Source organism: Thalassophryne amazonica, chromosome 11, assembly GCF_902500255.1.
Source record: "Thalassophryne amazonica chromosome 11, fThaAma1.1, whole genome shotgun sequence".
NCBI classification, from domain to species: Eukaryota; Metazoa; Chordata; class Actinopteri; order Batrachoidiformes; family Batrachoididae; genus Thalassophryne; species Thalassophryne amazonica.
In genome coordinates, this window is record NC_047113.1 from 43,723,580 (window position 1) to 43,741,801 (window position 18,222).

At 40.1% G+C, this 18,222-nt stretch overlaps 1 protein-coding gene across 1 annotated transcript; it reads right to left on the bottom strand.

Annotated features, from left to right (window-relative positions):
- Window positions 1-1,680: 1,680 nt before the first annotated feature.
- LOC117520078 (vacuolar ATPase assembly integral membrane protein VMA21-like) lies at window positions 1,681-10,114 on the bottom strand. Its single transcript, XM_034181380.1, has 3 exons — window positions 9,935-10,114; window positions 9,547-9,656; window positions 1,681-1,878 (listed from the first exon to the last, which is right to left on the bottom strand). The coding sequence occupies exons 1-3, from the start codon at window positions 9,991-9,993 to the stop codon at window positions 1,739-1,741; spliced, it is 309 nt and encodes a 102-aa protein (XP_034037271.1). The 5' UTR covers window positions 9,994-10,114; the 3' UTR covers window positions 1,681-1,738.
- Window positions 10,115-18,222: the final 8,108 nt, after the last annotated feature.

The window sequence follows — 18,222 nt, forward strand, 5'->3', positions numbered from 1 at the left end:
TACAGAGTTTAGGTAGCTACTCTGCACTGTGTTGGTATATGGCATTAGAGAACATAAAGAAGGAATCATATCCTTAACCTAGTTACAGCGCTTTCTGAAAGACTTCTAGTGTAATGAAACTTATTCCCCACTGCTGGGTAGTCCATCAGAGTAAATGTAAATGTTATTAAGAAATGATCAGACAGAAGGAGTTTTCAGGGAATACTGTTAAATCTTCTATTTCCATACCATAAGTCAGAACAAGATCTAAGATATGATTAAGTGGTGGGTGGACTCATTTACTTTTGAGCAAGCCAATAGAGTCTAATAATATTAAATGCAGCGTTGAGGCTGTCATTCTCAGCATCTGTGTGGATGTTAAAATCGCCCACTATAATTATCTTATCTGAGCTAAGCACTAAGTCAGACAAAAGGTCTGAAAATTCACAGAGAAACTCACAGTAACGACCAGGTGGACGATAGATAATAACAATAAAACTGGTTTTTGGGACTTCCTTTGGATGGACAAGACCAAGAGACAAGCTTTCAAATGAATTAAAGCTCTGTCTGGGTTTTTGATTAATTAATAATGGAATGGAATATTGCTGCTAATCCTCCGACCCGCCCGTGCTACGAGCATTCTGACAGTTAGTGTGACTCGGGATGTTGACTCATTTAAACTAACATATTCATCCTGCTGTAACCAGGTTTCTGTTAGGCAGAATAATCAATATGTTGATCAATTATTATATCATTTACCAACAGGGACTTAGAAGAGAGAGACCTAATGTTTAATGATACCACATTTACTGTTTTAGTCTGTGGTGCAGTTGAAGGTGCTATATTATTTTTTCTTTTTGAATTTTTGCTTAAATAGATTTTTGCTGGTTATTGGTAGTCTGGGAGCAGGCCCGTCTCTACGGGGATGGGGTAATGAGGGGATGGCAGGGGGAGAGAAGCTGCAGAGAGGTGTGTAAGACTACAACTCTGCTTCCTGGTCCCAACCCTGGATAGTCACGGTTTGGAGGATTTAAGAAAATTGGCCAGATTTCTAGAAATGAGAGCTGCTCTCCAAAGTGGGATGGTGCCGTCTCTCCTAACAAGACCAGGTTTTCCCCAGAAGCTTGCCAATTATCTATGAAGCCCACCTCATTTTTGGACACCACTCAGACAGCCACAATTCAAGGAGAACATGCGGCTAAACATGTCACTCCCGGTCCGATTGGGAGGGAGTGACATGTAGTTATAGTTTTTGTAAAACTATATGGATTTGAATCATGTGCGCTTGCATCAGCCAAGCTTGAACCTTCGTGCGCATGGCTGAGTTTTTTCACGCCTGTTGGTTTGTCATTCGCAACCGCAGGCAGGTATAAAGTTTGCATTAATGTTTCTCTTGGTTCTTCCTGGGTGGTTCTTATGGCAACTGATCCAATCCCAGCAAGGACTATTTGTATTAAAAATGTATTTCCTAAAATGATACATTTTGGGTTTCAAATGAATTTATGTAGCTTTTTACTCCTCGAAATCCTCAAAAAGCTTCTGCTTAAGGGGGGCTTCGCCCCCCGAGGGCATTGCCCCTCAACCCCACCGGGGGCCCTACGGCCCACTGGACCCCCAACTCAAGGATTTGAACCCCCCCCCCCTTTCACATTCCTATATAGACGATGCCAGGTTCAGTGCCGAAGCTCACAACAGGAGGCTGTGGTTCTATTCCCGTGTGTGTACATCCCCCTCTGATATAAATAGCTGATAAGGATGCCTATTCATGTTTGCCCTTTCCTTTAGGTGTGCCTTCATTCCAGGCTACATAAACAAACAACGCCAACACGACATGCACTGCAAGCACAGCAACGATGGCTGCATAGAAGTAGCTGTCGGAGCTTGACATCTTCATGGAACCTGGGAAAAGAAAAGTGGACAACTATTAACAGTGACAACACTGAAGTGTGTGCAGCTTCCCACTCTGACCACTTTTCATGCAAAAATAAAAATAATAGGGGTGCCTTCAAGTTTTTGGAAGTTACACTTAGATACGAACACACATCAACACCCTTTAATTGGAACACAAAACAAAACAAGAAAAATGTCATAGCTGGAGAAAAAGCAGATAAGTTATTCTTTGTTCATCTGAAAACACAGGCTTCTGTATGAACACTTCCTGAATCCCTGAATGCTGCACACTGATACGTTAATCATGTGCTTGTCTTAAAGCTCCACAAAGAAGATTGGTTTTATATTTGTCTTAGCAGGATTAGTTGAGACAGTATTTTATGAGACTGCTTGGAAATGCTGCTCATCATAAACAGAATGTTCTGTACAGGCTCAAACTTTGATTGGATATCAGAGAGAACTTTCCCGGTGGCTGTACGTTTGTTTTGTGCTGTACTTGTTTGTAGCTTGCTGGTGGATGCCCAGTCAACATTTAAACTGCTTTCTCATATCGTAAGCAGAGAAACAGTCATGGCAGGTTTCCGTCTGCTGCGACAGATGATGTGAGGTCGTTTTTTTCTCAATGATAACCACACGGACAATAATTTACTTCACCGAAATGTTTTGCACAGTGTTATATTACAACAGGAAACCTTGGCTCTGATGGCAGCTTAAAAAGTTCCTATCTGTTTAAAACCAGGCAACTTTCTGCACTTAAGTAATCCGTTTCTTGTTGTCCATTTTTTTTCCCTTGTTAAAGACATCCATTTAGATGGAATTTTCCCATCAGCTTCTCACAGAAAACAACAGACATGTTGTCACTGACTGCCAACATGTGAAGGCAATATCTCATTGGTTAATCTTCTGTTCGGGGCCAGAAACTCTGCGCACTCGCAGTCATTGTTTGTCCACTCATTCCATCAACCCGGAAACCACTGAAAATTGACACATTTAACAATTTTTGCTACTGGACAAATTATTAATTAAATCTATTCAGATCATTTTACTCAATCAGTCAGCGTGTGCCACAACTCTTGGACCGAAATTAATAAATAAATAAAACTTTCAAAAAACTGTCAGAATGAAAACTTGCAAGAGCATACATGACATTTATTGCAACTGGAAAAGCACTTTTCATCGTTATCAAAATTACTTTAAAGTTTTTAACTGATATTTGTGAATCTTGCTAAATATTTGTTGTTACAAGAAGAACTTATAAAAGTTTGGTGATGATTCAGTTATTAATGTAAGAGATATTTATAACTTTACACCGAGACAGGACTAGGGATGGGTATTGATAAGATTTTATCAATATCGATGCCAATATCGATCCGATTCCTTATCGATACCTCTTGTGAATCTTCTGTGTACTAAAAGTAGGCTTTACAGGTTTTCTCTGTCAGCAACAGTTTACTGAGTCTTAAAGTAAATAAATGATATTGGTCACTGGATCCTTGATCTCTGGACATAAAGAGAAATAAACCAAATTTGTACTTTTTGTCAAAATTTCCTTTCAGACATTTTGGCATGAAGGTCAAACCATACCTCTGAGCTGAACTCAGCCGGCTGCTGAACTTCAGTGCAGGACATCTCATTTTGGGAGGAGAAAAAAAAAAAAAAAAAGTTCTGATCGATTGCAGCTTATCACTTGTATTACAACATTTGGAGAGAGGTGTCATTTGATTTAAATGGCGATTCGCTTTGATTAATTCCAACTGAACTATCTTTCTAACTTGAATCGGCAGAGAGCCGCACAGTGTTTGGAGCTGTGCAGACGGAACGGAGGGCAATTCTCGTTTCTTTCTCACAACAAGACAGGACTCCCTGTATGTGACTTTAATCTGCACAAAAGTAACTCACGATTGACATATTTTAATGGCTATGAGAGGGGTTAAGAAGTGGATTTACAGCTTCTGAAAAGCAGTGAAGCAAAGAACCAACGAAGTAGCGGGTCGGAGTACTGCTTCATTGCTTCAAGCTTCAAAGCAGAGCCACGCTGCAAGCGGTTGATTATAGACCCGCTGCAGGGTCTGCAATCAACGCAGAGAAATCATCATTTTCCCGACAAACACCCTCAAAAACAACGGCCTCTCTGAAGGACTGATAACGGAATCATTAAGCAAAAAAGGTTACTGATATCGGTGATCGAATTAGTTCCTAACCATTCTCGAAAAGAACCGGTTCCTGATACCTAACCCTAGACAGGACACTTTTAGTTCATTTTTGTGTACTATACAAAAAATTGTTGCATTACTGTCAACCAACAAATGTGATGTTTACTGGATTTCACAGCTGAAGCGGTACATCTCTAAAAGTAATGAGTCAGCATGCACTAAATGATCTTGAATATTGCATAAAAGTCTGTCACACTGTCATGTTATTTCTATCAATGCACCAATTACACTCACTGCCTTACGCAATATTGTCACAACCATGGTTAGGTAGATTTCCTGAAACAAAGCCAGACATGTCAATCATCTTATTTACGTTGAATTGGGCGGTGTTTAGCCGTAAACTGCTGTACTGATAATATGCGATTCTCCTGAACATAGTGCTTCTGATTGGTCAATCTAGGGCACGATTGTGAGTCTATGTACCTTTACTTTTTTCCTATTTTTATATGGCCAATATTACATTTTGAAGTGACAATCCAACACTTGCTTTGGTTCCAAAATATTTGCAATGTGTGGTAATGATTGTCATAAATATATTTTACACTTGAAACTAGAAGCACTCAGAGAGTGCAAACCTCCACCAAGGCCATAGGCAGTGGTGGGCACACTTCCGATAACAGATAATTATCAAAGATAATGTTTTCATTATTGGATTATCTTTTTAGATAAATTTAAAAACCATCATCGGACTAATGATCTTCCGATAAATTACCGTACGATAACTTTTAGACCGATAACATACTAAACTAAGCTGAACAGTGAAAAATATTTTTAAAACTGTTAAAGCTGTTGAGACCTACCTGTTAAAAGTTTCCTAATAGGCATGTTCTTCTACTCTCTGCAAACAGAAACCATTCTATCGTCTGTAAGCAAAGGAGAACTGGTGACCAAAAAAAAAGTCATTTCCTTTAACACCATACTAATATAATCACAATGTCACCAAGTCATCCAGAGGCATACATGTTTAACTTATGGTTCAAATTTTAACCAATCATTTTAGACAAGTTATTTAAAATTATTGTCATGTCTGAAGTTTATAAAGTGAAAATATCAGATATATGTTTTCGTTTTAAAGTAATGTGCTAATTTTTAAGGTTTTGTGAGACATGCTGTGCCAGGCAGCAATGCATATGGGTAGCATAAGGTAATCTCAGACGTTCACGACAGGACAAATGCATTTCAGACACTCTGTTCAGGGTCCAAGATAACAGCATTAAAACTCTAGTGCCTAAAACTCTCGTGAATATATTCTCTGGGTTTATAGACCTTAGTGTATTTGCTTTGTTAGATTCCACGCATCTTAAATGTAGCAGACCACGGATTATCTGGAATGTTTGTTTGACATTTTTTCAAGGCTGCTACTGCCATCTACTGGCCAGGAGTGTTCATGACAGTATTAAATGTCTGGGTACATGGCTGCTCTCAAAGTGTTGGTATGTCCATTGTCTCAGGCGCTTTTTGTGTGCATATGTTAACTTTGTATTCTAAAACTACGGTTAGAAGTAATTCCGACTCCTTATCGGTCCACACGACGAGGTTGGCGCCATGTTTTTAGTTTTTGGTGGAAGTGACGACAGAGAGAATAGGCTCCTGATTGGATGAATTTTAATCAGTACCGCCACCCAAAGGTTTGCAGACTAATTACAACACATTTATACGGTTCGATGTGGATGGATTTTTTTTTTTTAAACGACGTAGTGTGGATGAAGTTTTTTCTCCAAACTGAAAGGGTAACATATTCGTGTTTACAAATACCCGACAACGTGTGTACATGGGCCTTATGCATGTGAAAGGCACTATATAACATAAATTTACTTACTTACTTACTTACTAATATTGAGTGCACGTTTACAACATCATAAAAGTTTTAAACATGGCAATTGCGATGACACTTCCAGGGCTCCGTAAAATGCCTGTTTTTACAAATAAAAATGGAATATTTTACAAAAGCATATTTATCTTTAACCAACACACGACACACGTCCCATTAACGTGTTGGTTTACATAATGGGAGTACTGAACCCATCACTGTTTAGCACTTTTAACCCAGAATGCTTTGCGGTCTGTGTTTTGTTACAAAATGTCAGAATTAGTGCCTTATTCAACATTAAAGATATGTTATATTTTAACTTGGTACAAATGACAGAATTGACATTAATGGAGTTATTCTATCAGTATTTCAAAAAACCATAATTACTATGACTATTTTCAAGACCTCCGCCTGACCGGGCGTGTTGAAACTTGATAGGGAGCTGGCCTTATGGCTGCTCTTGGTGTGCCTCTGTGGTAGAGCGCTGTTGTAAACAAGAGCTTCCAGCAGGGGCAGAATGTTGAAAGAAAAATGATTATGATTAGTAAAGAGTTGATTCAGTGGGTGCTCTCAGGATTTTCTGTGCTGCTTCCTGCAGAGGGCAGCATGGTCAAACATTCTTGCTTAGTTCTTTAGGTCTTTTATCGCTTTTGATGCTTTCAAAGCGATCGTGTTACAAAGTCAATTTCAGTTCTTTAGTAACTGTAAATGTCCCCATAGACACACCGGAATTATTGGTTATCGATTATCTGTAACTTATGATACATTTTTGGGTGGTTTATCTTTATCAAAGATAACTTTTCAGTTATCTTATCTGTTATCCGAAGTTAATTTTTGGTTATCTGTGCCCACCACTGGCCATAGGGTTACTGACCCTAAAGAGATTCCCTCCTTGGCACAGTGATCTATTCAACAATTCAGTGGTTATAACCAAAACTATGATACATACACTTTTCTTTCCTTTATATTTGACATCTTGACCATGAAAACATACCACTAGAACCTGGAATCACTTTTATGTCTTTATTAGTTCAAAAGTTATTGTATAAAAAAATGATTTTTTGGTAATGGCGGTTTTCTTCTGGATCTAGCTCCATAACATTTGAAGCTACATCAAATCTGATGACACCTTACTGAATCAGTACAGATTCAGCTACAATTTGGTGTTAGTTGTGCATCTCTAGCTTCATTTGTCACCTCACAGTGACACATTTTCTATTTTCCCTGTATTTTTGCATATTCTGGACTTACGCATAGAGAGGGGTGGGCCTGGGCCCGCCCACTTGTCAGCCAGGCCCGCCCCATCCAATGAGAAGGCTGAGTCTACACTTGACTGTCACCTGTTGTTGCCTCATTGTATTCCTATGATATGGTATTGTATTAGCACTGAGCGACAATTAATAAATTTTGCCAAAAAAATCTTGTTCATCTTCTGTGATTTTTATTAATTCATTTTCAGAGTACAGTGCTCCCTCGCTATAACACGGTTCACCTTTTGTGGCCTCGCAGTTTCACGGATTTTTTTAGAGCAATTTTGCATGCTCCTTTTTTTTAAACGCGCATTGTGTTCTGCATCTTATCAGGCGGGCCGGTCGCGGCACCAGTCGGCATCACCGCAATTGCTTTCACTGCCTCCGATGCGCTTTCTGCGGGCTCGATAAACGCAGCAGCGGGCCACTCACACCGCCCTCCTGTCTGCTGTGCAGAATTGCACAAAATCTGGCAATAGGTCCAGAGACTACGCTTGCTGTTTTGATGCGGATGTTGACCACAGCCGCAGAGCTCCGTGGCCACCGAGAGAGGACTTGGATTCTTTGTGGGTCCCGCATCTGTACCTCCGGAGGCAGTGAGCGAAGGGAAAGTTCTGCGTGTATCTGTTCATAATCTTCTCGCCCAGAAGAAAAAAAGAGAGTGTTTACACAAGAGAGAAAAGTGAGAAAATGTTAATGCCTGTTTGAGAAAAGTGTATAAAGTGTGTAGTGAGGGGTTTTACAGCCTTAAAACAACTCTAATAATTGCAAAAAATAGCCCTGACTACTTCGCGGATTTCGCTGTTTTCTACTGTTAGATGAATACAAACGTCCACCAGAACAACCATGTTGACTCAAAGACTGAATGCACTCTCCGTGCTTTCCCTTGAAAGAGAACTGACCGAATCGTTGGACTATGATGACGCGATAAGAGTTCAACAAAAAAAAAAACATCGTCTCCTGCTGTAGCATTAAAAGGATTCATCAAATGTAAGTGTGAGACCACTAATTACTTTTTTCTTCTAAATAGGCCTAATTGTTAATATTATATTGCAACTGCCACAAATCATGTTGGTGTCCGTTCTGATGGTTTTTAATTTGGCCGCCGAGCCATGGTTTCCATTGTTTATCAATTTTATAATTTGACCGCTGAGCCAACCTGTTTTTATGTTGCGGATATATTTTGAATTTTTATTTTAAAGGACTTTACATGACTAAGCATTGCGTTGCTGCTTGCATTGTCCATGGGGTGCTTGTGTCTGACACTTTGCATCTGTGTAACTGTGCACACAGCGTCTGTGCAGTTGGCTGAGATGTGTTCATCATTAAACTTGGAATTCATTTTTGAAACAATGCCTTATTTAAATACCTATTGACGTTTTGGGTTTAGGCCCAGCCAAGTAGGCTACCAGACTTGCACTGAATGTGTGTGTGTGTGTGTGTGTGTGGCGCTGCACTGCAGCTTGCATTATCCACAAAGAGTACTTGTGTCTGACGTGTGGCGTCTGTGTGCTCACTTTGCCAGTGCTGTAGGCTAAGTGATAACGTTGTTTGCGATGTCCAAACGAGGCAAACTTTTTCAAACGGTGTATTATAATACCTACACCTCACCTACAACCCCAAAGGTTGGGCCCGTCTGATTTTTTCTGGGCCCACCCGCTTTATGATTTCTGCCTACGCCCCTGATTCTGGATCACCAAATCCGGAATCCGGATCCGATCATCACCAAACTTTGTTGTTTGATAGAATAGTTGACTATGTTACACCCTAATTTTTTTTAAGCCTTTCTGCCTTGTTTTTGTGGAGTTAGAAACTAGAATGTCAAAATTCCCCCTATCCCGCAATGGTGAAGAATCCTTTAAAAAATTCCTGGATCCGGATCGTGATCCAGATCACCAGTAAAATTTAATCACTTGTTCCTCTTGTCATTTCCAACCACTCCACAAAATTTCATCAAAATCTGTTCAAAACTTTTTGAGTTATCCTACTGACAAACAGACAAACTCGACCGAAAACATAACCTCCCTGGCGGAGGTAACAAAAAAAAAAAAAAAAGAAGAGAAAATGCTTAGCATGACTGGGATTTGAACTCAAGTCCTTTGGCTCAGGAGCCTGATGTTCAATCATTTACACCACGTGTCTACTTAAGCAATAATTAACAAGGCTATGTATGTACAGAATTTTTTTTATTATGAATACAGATGCATGCAGATAACCACCTCTTTGAATAAACCTGCTGCTGACTTGGTTTACTCTTGTGGATATGACTACTGCTCCAGTAACAAACACCTTTTTCATGGAACAAAAATGACAATGCAAAGGTGTGAAGCAGTGTCCTTTCACCTAAAAACATGAACCCCAGTCAACACTGACAAATTTACACTGCCCTGCAAATAAACCTTACCCTCAAACACGTAAGCCTTTGTTGTAAAGTATAACCCGATGGGCAGCGTGACCATCAAGATTGTGAAAAACAGTAACGTCTTCAGGGCTGAAACCAAGGAGCTTTCATTCCTGCAGGAGAATCGGAGAGTCAGACAGGCAGCACAGAGAATACCACATCAAGATGATACCGACCCTGGCGTGGCAATGTCCATGAGCTATTAATGCGGTGTGCTTCAGAATTACACAGCAAGCCACATAAAAGCCTTCTGTAAAGCCTGATTCGGGTTAAGACACCGCAAGAGGATATTTCTGAGGACAATGTCTGCAGCTGCACAAACACAGCCTCCGTAGCTAGCTAACAAGCTAAGCTAGCTCACATTAGCCAACACTGTAAAGTGGTCTCTCACCCTCTCGAATAAGGTGGGGCCGACGCGGCGTCTGACGTCGTTCTGATAGGTCCGTCCATTACTGTAAAGCCGAATTAAATGTACAAATGTATTTCAACCTCTCAGCTTTAACAATGTTAAGCTGTATCCGTGTTATTTTGTTATTGTTGAAACCGAAGGCTTCTTCTTCCGCGCTTACGGACTTGTCACATGACTTGTGTTTCGTCTGCGTAATCTCGCGAGACTAATCATACAGTCCCACACTGCTCATCGTGGCAGTCTCGTTGGAACGATATCTCTGCTATTTTGGCATTGTGGGATAGCTCGCTGGACTACTTTTGCCTGACCCAGCACGAATTTGCTGGATGAGTGTCAGTATTGACATTTAGGCGTAAAAACACACGAAATACACACGTTCTTGAGCCAAATATACTCCTGATGTTTTTGGTACCCATGAAAACGCACTGTCATCGCAGGTCTGGGAACTACTTTTTGTATCAAGCACGTCGGCCGCGGGCGCGTACTAATACAGAATATACAGAAACTGTATATCGTTGTTCGGCAAAAACGAGAGTGTCCACTGCCTGAGCTGGTGGCGCGCGTGAGAGTACGAGTCAAACGTAGAATCCAGATTTACCCACGATGCTTTAAACCTTAAAAAAAAAAAAAAACAAGAAATTTAAAACATATTTCAGGGAAATACATTTTGAGTAAAAGAAAAAAAAAAAGGTATTTCTTGCAGGTCTTTTGTTGCTTGCTAATGGAGGATTTAAAGTAAAAGTGACAGTAAAAATGTACTTATTAGCTATTGATACGTATTCCAAAATTTGTCACATTTTTACCAGCCTTAAATTGTTGGAAACTTGCTCAGAAAGACAGTTTCACCCCATACTGTATATGAGTATAGAATAAAATGATCTATTACACACACAAAAATGTCTACACCGTGGTGACTGTTAGAAAGTTATTTGTAACATCGTACATCGTGTGGATTATGGCAAAAGGTTTTTCAACATATTTCTTTATTAATGTCAATCTAAACAAAGATAGTGAGCAGTGAGGGTAAATGGACTGCATTTATATAGCGTTTTTCCATCTGCATCAGACTGCTTTACACATCAATGCATCACATTCACCATGATGTGAGGGTGCTGCCATGCAAGGCGCCCACTACACACTGGGAGCAACTACGGGATTAAGGACCTTGCCCAAGGACCCTTAGTGATTTTCCGGTCAGGCTGGGATTTGAATTGAGTGTTGTCTGGTCTCAAGCTCTTAACCACTAGACCATCACATTCCCTGTGAGGGTAACAATTTATGGTAAAAGTAGACACGTGAATTATGAGTTCAAGATAATTCACTGCAAAGTGTTACTGTAGTTAGTAAATTGGTCATCATTTCACTAACAACTGGTTTGTGAGCAAGCTCACAAAATTATATCCCCAGTGCAGCCAATTTAGTTGCAGTGGTAGTGAATTTTGTGGTCAAATACCTTTTGAGGTCTGAATTTGAAAAGGCCAATAGGTCTGTTTACACATGTAATTGTGAAATATGATGTATTACAAAACAACAAACCCAGACATCCAATCCTTGCCTCTTCAAGACAATGAGCAGGAATTGTTTTGCTTCATGCACTTTGCTGCGATGTGTGGCGCTTCGCTCGTAATATTAGCAAGTTATGTCCTGAATATGATTTTAAAATCAACAAGCACGTCATTCAAGCTACACTTTGAACATACTTCGAGGGGATAACTTGCCGAAGACATGGCAGAAAGCACAAGAAAACATGCAGAAACTGTCCTTTAGGGCCCCTTCACACATACAGTTGTGCTCAAAAGTTTACATACCCAGGCAGAATTTTTGCTTTTTTTTGGCTATATATAAATGTGTGTGTGTGTGTGTGTGTGTGTGTGTGTGTGTGTGTGTGTGTGTGTGTGTGTGTGTGTGTGTGTGTGTGTGTGTGTGTGTGTGTGTGTGTGTATTGGGGGGATTTTAGTCAGTCCAGTCATCTTTTGGACCAAAATCATATAAAAAAATAAATAAATAAATAAAAGGGTGGCGTGATCCTCTTCCCTTAACTGACTTGTCTTTTAAAACTTGCCTTGTTGCTAATTGACTGCAAGATCTATATTTTATATAAGATATATTTTACCTGAATAGTTCCCAACGCATGGGATACGTGGGTTATATCTTGATCTTTCAGCCTAACCAGTTGTTTGCAAACCTTTGCAGCAATAACAGCGCGGCACCAATGAAGCATTTTCATTTTGAGAGCAGCGTGACTTTGTGAGCGATAATCAGGGCAGCTACAAAATGTAAGGCTCAGTAAATTATTCAGATTAATTGATCAAAGCCTTTAAACTTATTTTGTGATGTTTGATATTGTTGATTCCCAGCAGAATATTGGAGTTTATAATACCTGTGAACGGAGCGTTGGCTGCAGAGCAAAAAGACCGGAAATGAAGAACCCCAAGTCCTCTCACACATGTGCGGCACAACCTCAGCCCCCGAGATCAGAAGTTGGCATTCCATCTCTCTACTTCTATGTTGTTATCGAGCATGTACATGCACATCCACCACATTCTGGCATGATGGCAAACATTTTTTTATTGTTTGATTCAGTTTCTTCTGACACCTCTCCTGGCAGCTGCTCTCTCTGTAGCTGGCACAAGATATGCTCCTCACTCAGTCACTCTCTCCATACTTTGTTACCAGTTATGCAATACTGAATGCGGCAAGTGTGTAATTCATTTTATTTGATTTTTCTCAGTGATATCATGCCTGGTAATGTTGTGTGAGATGCTTTAGCATTCACAGGTCACATCTGTAAGAGTGCTAACCTGATGTTTACCATATTTTCTGGATTATATGTCAAACTAGATTACATGTCGCACCAATCAAAAAATGAATCTTAAAGAGGAAAAACATACACAAGTTAGACCAGAGTATAGGCTAAGTCATAACTTTTTTTCTGTATGTGGAATACACTTTAACAAGGCAAGTTTAATAATGGACAGGAACTCAGTGGAGCACATGTGCACACCACAGTTTGTGTTGTTCCTTAATATAAGAACTGTTAAACTCAAAAAAAAAAAAAAAAAGCAAAATGGACAAATAAATGTTTGGACAAAAGAAACTATCAGATGGACACAGATGGAGAAGTGAATAGTGGATTTATACAGGAAGCCCTCAGCTTGTAGTGTGTTAAATTTCAAAAATAAATGATGGACAAATGATGCATGAAGGCAATGATGCAGTTTGGACAAAAGAAATCATCAGATGATTACATTCATCTGATGACTGCTGGTCCACATCACTGGAAACACTGTTTAAAAGTCCATTTTTTATGCATTGTTGCAGTGTACTTTTATGATCTGCATTTAATGGGCCTCATTCACGAACTGTTCTTAAGAACAAATCTGTTCCTGCTTACTACGTTTTTACAGCAATTGTGGTATTCATGAATGCTTTCCTATCCAGGATTTGTTCTTAGGTAAGAACAAATCCTACAAACACTCAGGAGTACTCTTACACACATTTCAGTGCTAACATGTTGTCGGTTGTGTTGTCTGCTTAAGTGACTGTCATTAAAATACAATATTGCAGTGATATGCCCGTGATATCTCGGTTCATTATTATATGTTACGAGGGCTGTCAATAAAGTATAGGTCCTTTTTATTTTTTTTCAAAAACTATATGGATTTCATTCATATGTTTTTACGTCAGACATGCTTGAACCCTCGTGCGCATGCGTGAGTTTTTCCACGCCTGTCGGTGACGTCATTCGCCTGTGAGCACTCCTTGTGGGAGGAGTCGTCCAGCCCCTTGTCGGAATTCCTTTGTCTGAGAAGTTGCTGAGAGACTGGCGCTTTGTTTGATCAAAATTTTTTCTAAACCCGTGAGGCACATCGAAGTGGACACGGTTCGAAAAATTAAGCTGGTTTTCAGTGAAAATTTTAACGGCTGATGAGAGATTTTGAGGTGATACTGTCGCTTTAAGGACTTCCCACAGAGCGGGACGTCGCGCAGCGTTCCCAGGCGCCGTCGTCAGCCTGTTTCAAGCTGAAAACCTCCACATTTCAGGCTTTATTGATCCAGGACGTCGTGAGAGAACAGAGAAGTTTCAGAAGAAGTCGGTTTCAGCATTTTATCCAGATATTCCACTGTTAAAGGAGATTTTTTTAATGAAAGACGTGCGGACGGGTCCGCGCTTCGGGACGTAGCCGGCGCGGTGCGGCGGCACAGGAAAAACACCTCCGTGTTGATAACCATTTGTAAAATCCAGGTGGCTTTTGATGGCTTTCAGTGGAGTCAGTATATGATAAATTGTTTAACAGCTGGACATGTTCCAACTTGTCCTTAAGGCTTCCAACAGAGGTGTTTTTCCTGTGGCGGAGCGTCGCGGCAGCTGCGAGCCGACGCTGCAATCCGCCCGCACGTCTTTCATTAAAAAAATCTCCTTTAACAGTGGAATATCCGGATAAAATGCTGAAACCGACTTCTTCTGAAACTTCTCTGTTCTCTCACGACGTCCTGGATCAATAGAGCCTGAAATGTGGAGGTTTTCAGCTTGAAACAGGCTGACGACGGCGCCTGGGAGTGCTGCGTGATGTCCCGCTCTGTGGGAAGTCCTTAAAGCGACAGTATCACCTCAAAATCTCTCATCAGCCGTTAAAATTTTCACCGAAAACCAGCTTAATTTTTCGAACTGTGTCCACTTCGATGTGCCTCACGGGTTTAGAAAAAATTTGGATCAAACAAAGCGCCAGTCTCTCAGCAACTTCTCAGACAAAGGAATTCCGACGAGGGGCTGGACGACTCCTCCCACAAGGAGTGCTCACAGGCGAATGACGTCACCGACAGGCGTGGAAAAACTCACGCATGCGCACGAGGGTTCAAGCATGTCTGACGTAAAAACATATGAATGAAATCCATATAGTTTTTTAAAAAAATAAAAAGGACCTATACTTTATTGACAGACCTCGTACGTTTAAGTAATTTACAGAGTATTTTTATGTTAAAATAAATTAAATGTACACTGTAAAAAAATGATAGCTCCATTAAGTTAGTTGAACTTGTAATGACAAGTTTAGTATATTGGACTCAAGTTTATAAATTTTCAAAAGCTATCTATTGTCTTCATAAATTGTGAGTTGAAACAAAGCTTATCTTTAAGGTGAGTTAACTGATTTTCAGTTGAATTAACTCACATTTTCAAGGCAGCTGGTGAACTTCAGTTTCTGCAGTGTACCAACATTTCAACATTGGTCAAGTGGATAAGCAGCCGCACAGGGAGGGGATGGAAGTGTTGCCTCGAGGCTCAGATCTGTATCCAGACACTCAGTTGATGATACTCCTAAAATGTATAAAGGGTGGGAGAAAATTAAATATGAAATGATTTAGATTTTTCCCATAGCCTACCTGAGAGTGCCATCTCCCCGATGATGGCCCGATGTGCTGGTCCAACTTGAACAGCTTTTGGGTGTCTGCTGTTCCCCTTCCAGTCCACTGCATCTCCCGTAGGGATTTTGAGATTTTTTTTTTTTTTTTTTGGTGTTGGATTTTAAATCAAATCAAATCAAATCAAATAAATTTTATTTATATAGCGGCAAATCACAACAAACAGTTGCCCCAAGGCGCTTTATATTGTAAGGCAAGGCCATACTATAATTACCGAAAAACCCCAACAGTCAAAACGACCCCCTGTGAGCAAGCACTTGGCGACAGTGGAAAGGAAAAACTCCCTTTTAACAGGAAGAAACCTCCAGCAGAACCAGGCTCAGGGAGGGTCAGTCTTCTGCTGGGACTGGTTGGGGCTGAGGGAGAGAACCAGGAAAAAGACATGCTGTGGAGGGGAGCAGAGATCAATCACTAATGATTAAATGCAGAGTGCTGCATACAGAGCAAAAAGAGAAAGAAACACTCAGTGCATCATGGGAACCCCCCAGCAGTCTAAGTCTATAGCAGCATAACTAAGGGATGGTTCAGGGTCACCTGATCCAGCCCTAACTATACTAAGCTTTAGCAAAAAGGAAAGTTTTAAGCCTAATCTTAAAAGTAGAGAGGGTGTCTGTCTCCCTGATCCAAATTGGGAGCTGGTTCCACAGGAGAGGAGCCTGAAGGCTGAAGGCTCTGCCTCCCATTCTACTCTTACAAACCCTAGGAACTACAAGTAAGCCTGCAGTCTGAGAGCGAAGCGCTCTATTGGGGTGATATGGTACTATGAGGTCCCTAAGATAAGATGGGACCTGATCATTCAAAACCTTATAAGTAAGAAGAAGAATTTCTAGAATTAACAGAAAGCCAATGAAGAGAGGCCAATATGGGTGAGATATGCTTTCTCCTTCTAGTCCCTGTCAGTACTCTAGCTGCAGCATTTTGAATTAACTGAAGGCTTTTCAGGGAACTTTTAGGACAACCTGATAATAATGAATTACAATAGTCCAGCCTAGAGGAAATAAATGCATGAATTAGTTTTTTAGCATCACTCTGAGACAAGACCTTTCTAATTTTAGAGATATTGCGCAAATGCAAAAAAGCAGTCCTACATATTTGTTTAATATGCGCATTGAATGACATATCCTGATCAAAAATGACTCCAAGATTTCTCACAGTATTACTAGAGGTCAGGGTAATGCCATCCAGAGTAAGGATCTGGTTGGACACCATGTTTCTAAGATTTGTGGGGCCAAGTACAATAACTTCAGTTTTATCTGAGTTTAAAAGCAGGAAATTAGAGGTCATCCATGTCTTTATGTCTGTAAGACAATCCTGCAGTTTAGCTCATTGGTGTGTGTCCTCTGGCTTCATGGATAGATAAAGCTGGGTATCATCTGCGTAACAATGAAAATTTAAGCAATGCTGTCTAATAATACTGCCTAAGGGAAACATGTATAAAGTGAATAAAATTGGTCCTAGCACAGAACCTTGTGGAACTCCATAATTAACCTTAGTCTGTGAAGAAGATTCCCCATTTACATGAACAAATTGTAATCTATTAGATAAATATGATTCAAACCACCGCAGCGCAGTGCTTTTAATACCTATGGCATGCTCTAATATCTGTAATAAAATTTTATGGTCAACAGTATCAAAAGCAGCACTGAGGTCTAACAGAACAAGCACAGAGATGAGTCCACTGTCTGAGGCCATAAGAAGATCATTTGTAACCTTCACTAATGCTGTTTCTGTACTATGATGAATTCTAAAACCTGACTGAAACTCTTCAAATAGACCATTCCTCTGCAGATGATCAGTTAGCTGTTTTACAACTACCCTTTCAAGAATTTTTGAGAGAAAACGAAGGTTGGAGATTGGCCTATAATTAGCTAAGATAGCTGGGTCAAGTGATGGCTTTTTAAGTAATGGTTTAATTACTGCCACCTTAAAAGCCTGTGGTACATAGCCAACTAATAAAGGTAGATTGATCATATTTAAGATCGAAGCATTAATTAATGGTAGGGCTTCCTTGAGCAGCCTGGTAGGAATGGGGTCTAATAGACATGTTGATGGTTTGGATGAAGTAACTAATGAAAATAACTCAGACAGAACAATCGGAGAGAAAGAGTCTAACCAAATACCGGCATCACTGAAAGCAGCCAAAGATAACGATATGTCTTTGGGATGGTTATGAGTAATTTTTTCTCTAATAGTTAAAATTGTATTAGCAAAGAAAGTCATGAAGTCATTACTAGTTAAAGTTAAAGGAATACTCGGCTCAATAGAGCTCTGACTCTTTGTCAGCCTGGCTACAGTGCTGAAAAGAAACCTGGGGTTGTTCTTATTTTCTTCAATTAGTGATGAGTAGTAAGATGTCCTAGCTTTATGGAGGGCTTTTTTATAGAGCAACAGACTCTTTTTCCAGGCTAACTGAAGATCTTCTAAATTAGTGAGACGCCATTTCCTCTCAAACTTACGGGTTATCTGCTTTAAGCTGCGAGTTTGTGAGTTATACAACGGAGTCAGGCACTTCTGATTTAAGGCTCTCTTTTTCAGAGGAGCTACAGCATCCAAAGTTGTCTTCAATGATGATGTAAAACTATTGACGAGATACTCTATCTCAATCACAGAGTTTAGGTAGCTACTCTGCACTGTGGTGGTATATGGCATTAGAGAACATAAAGAAGGAATCATATCCTTAAACCTAGTTACAGCGCTTTCTGAAAGACTTCTAGTGTAATGAAACTTATCCACTGCTGGGTAGTCCATCAGAGTAAATGTAAATGTTATTAAGAAATGATCAGACAGAAGAGAGTTTTCAGGGAATACTGTTAAGTCTTCAATTTCCATACCATAAGTCAGAACAAGAT

Coding starts and splice junctions, on each gene's coding strand:
- LOC117520078 (XM_034181380.1), bottom strand. CDS start 9,993: ATGGACGGACCTATCAGAACGACGTCAGACGCCGCGTCGGCCCCACCT. Junction 9,657..9,934: donor GCCCCACCTTATTCGAGAGG/GTGAGAGACCAC, acceptor ATTCTCCTGCAG/GAATGAAAGCTCCTTGGTTT. Junction 1,879..9,546: donor AAAGGCTTACGTGTTTGAGG/GTAAGGTTTATT, acceptor TTCTTTTCCCAG/GTTCCATGAAGATGTCAAGC.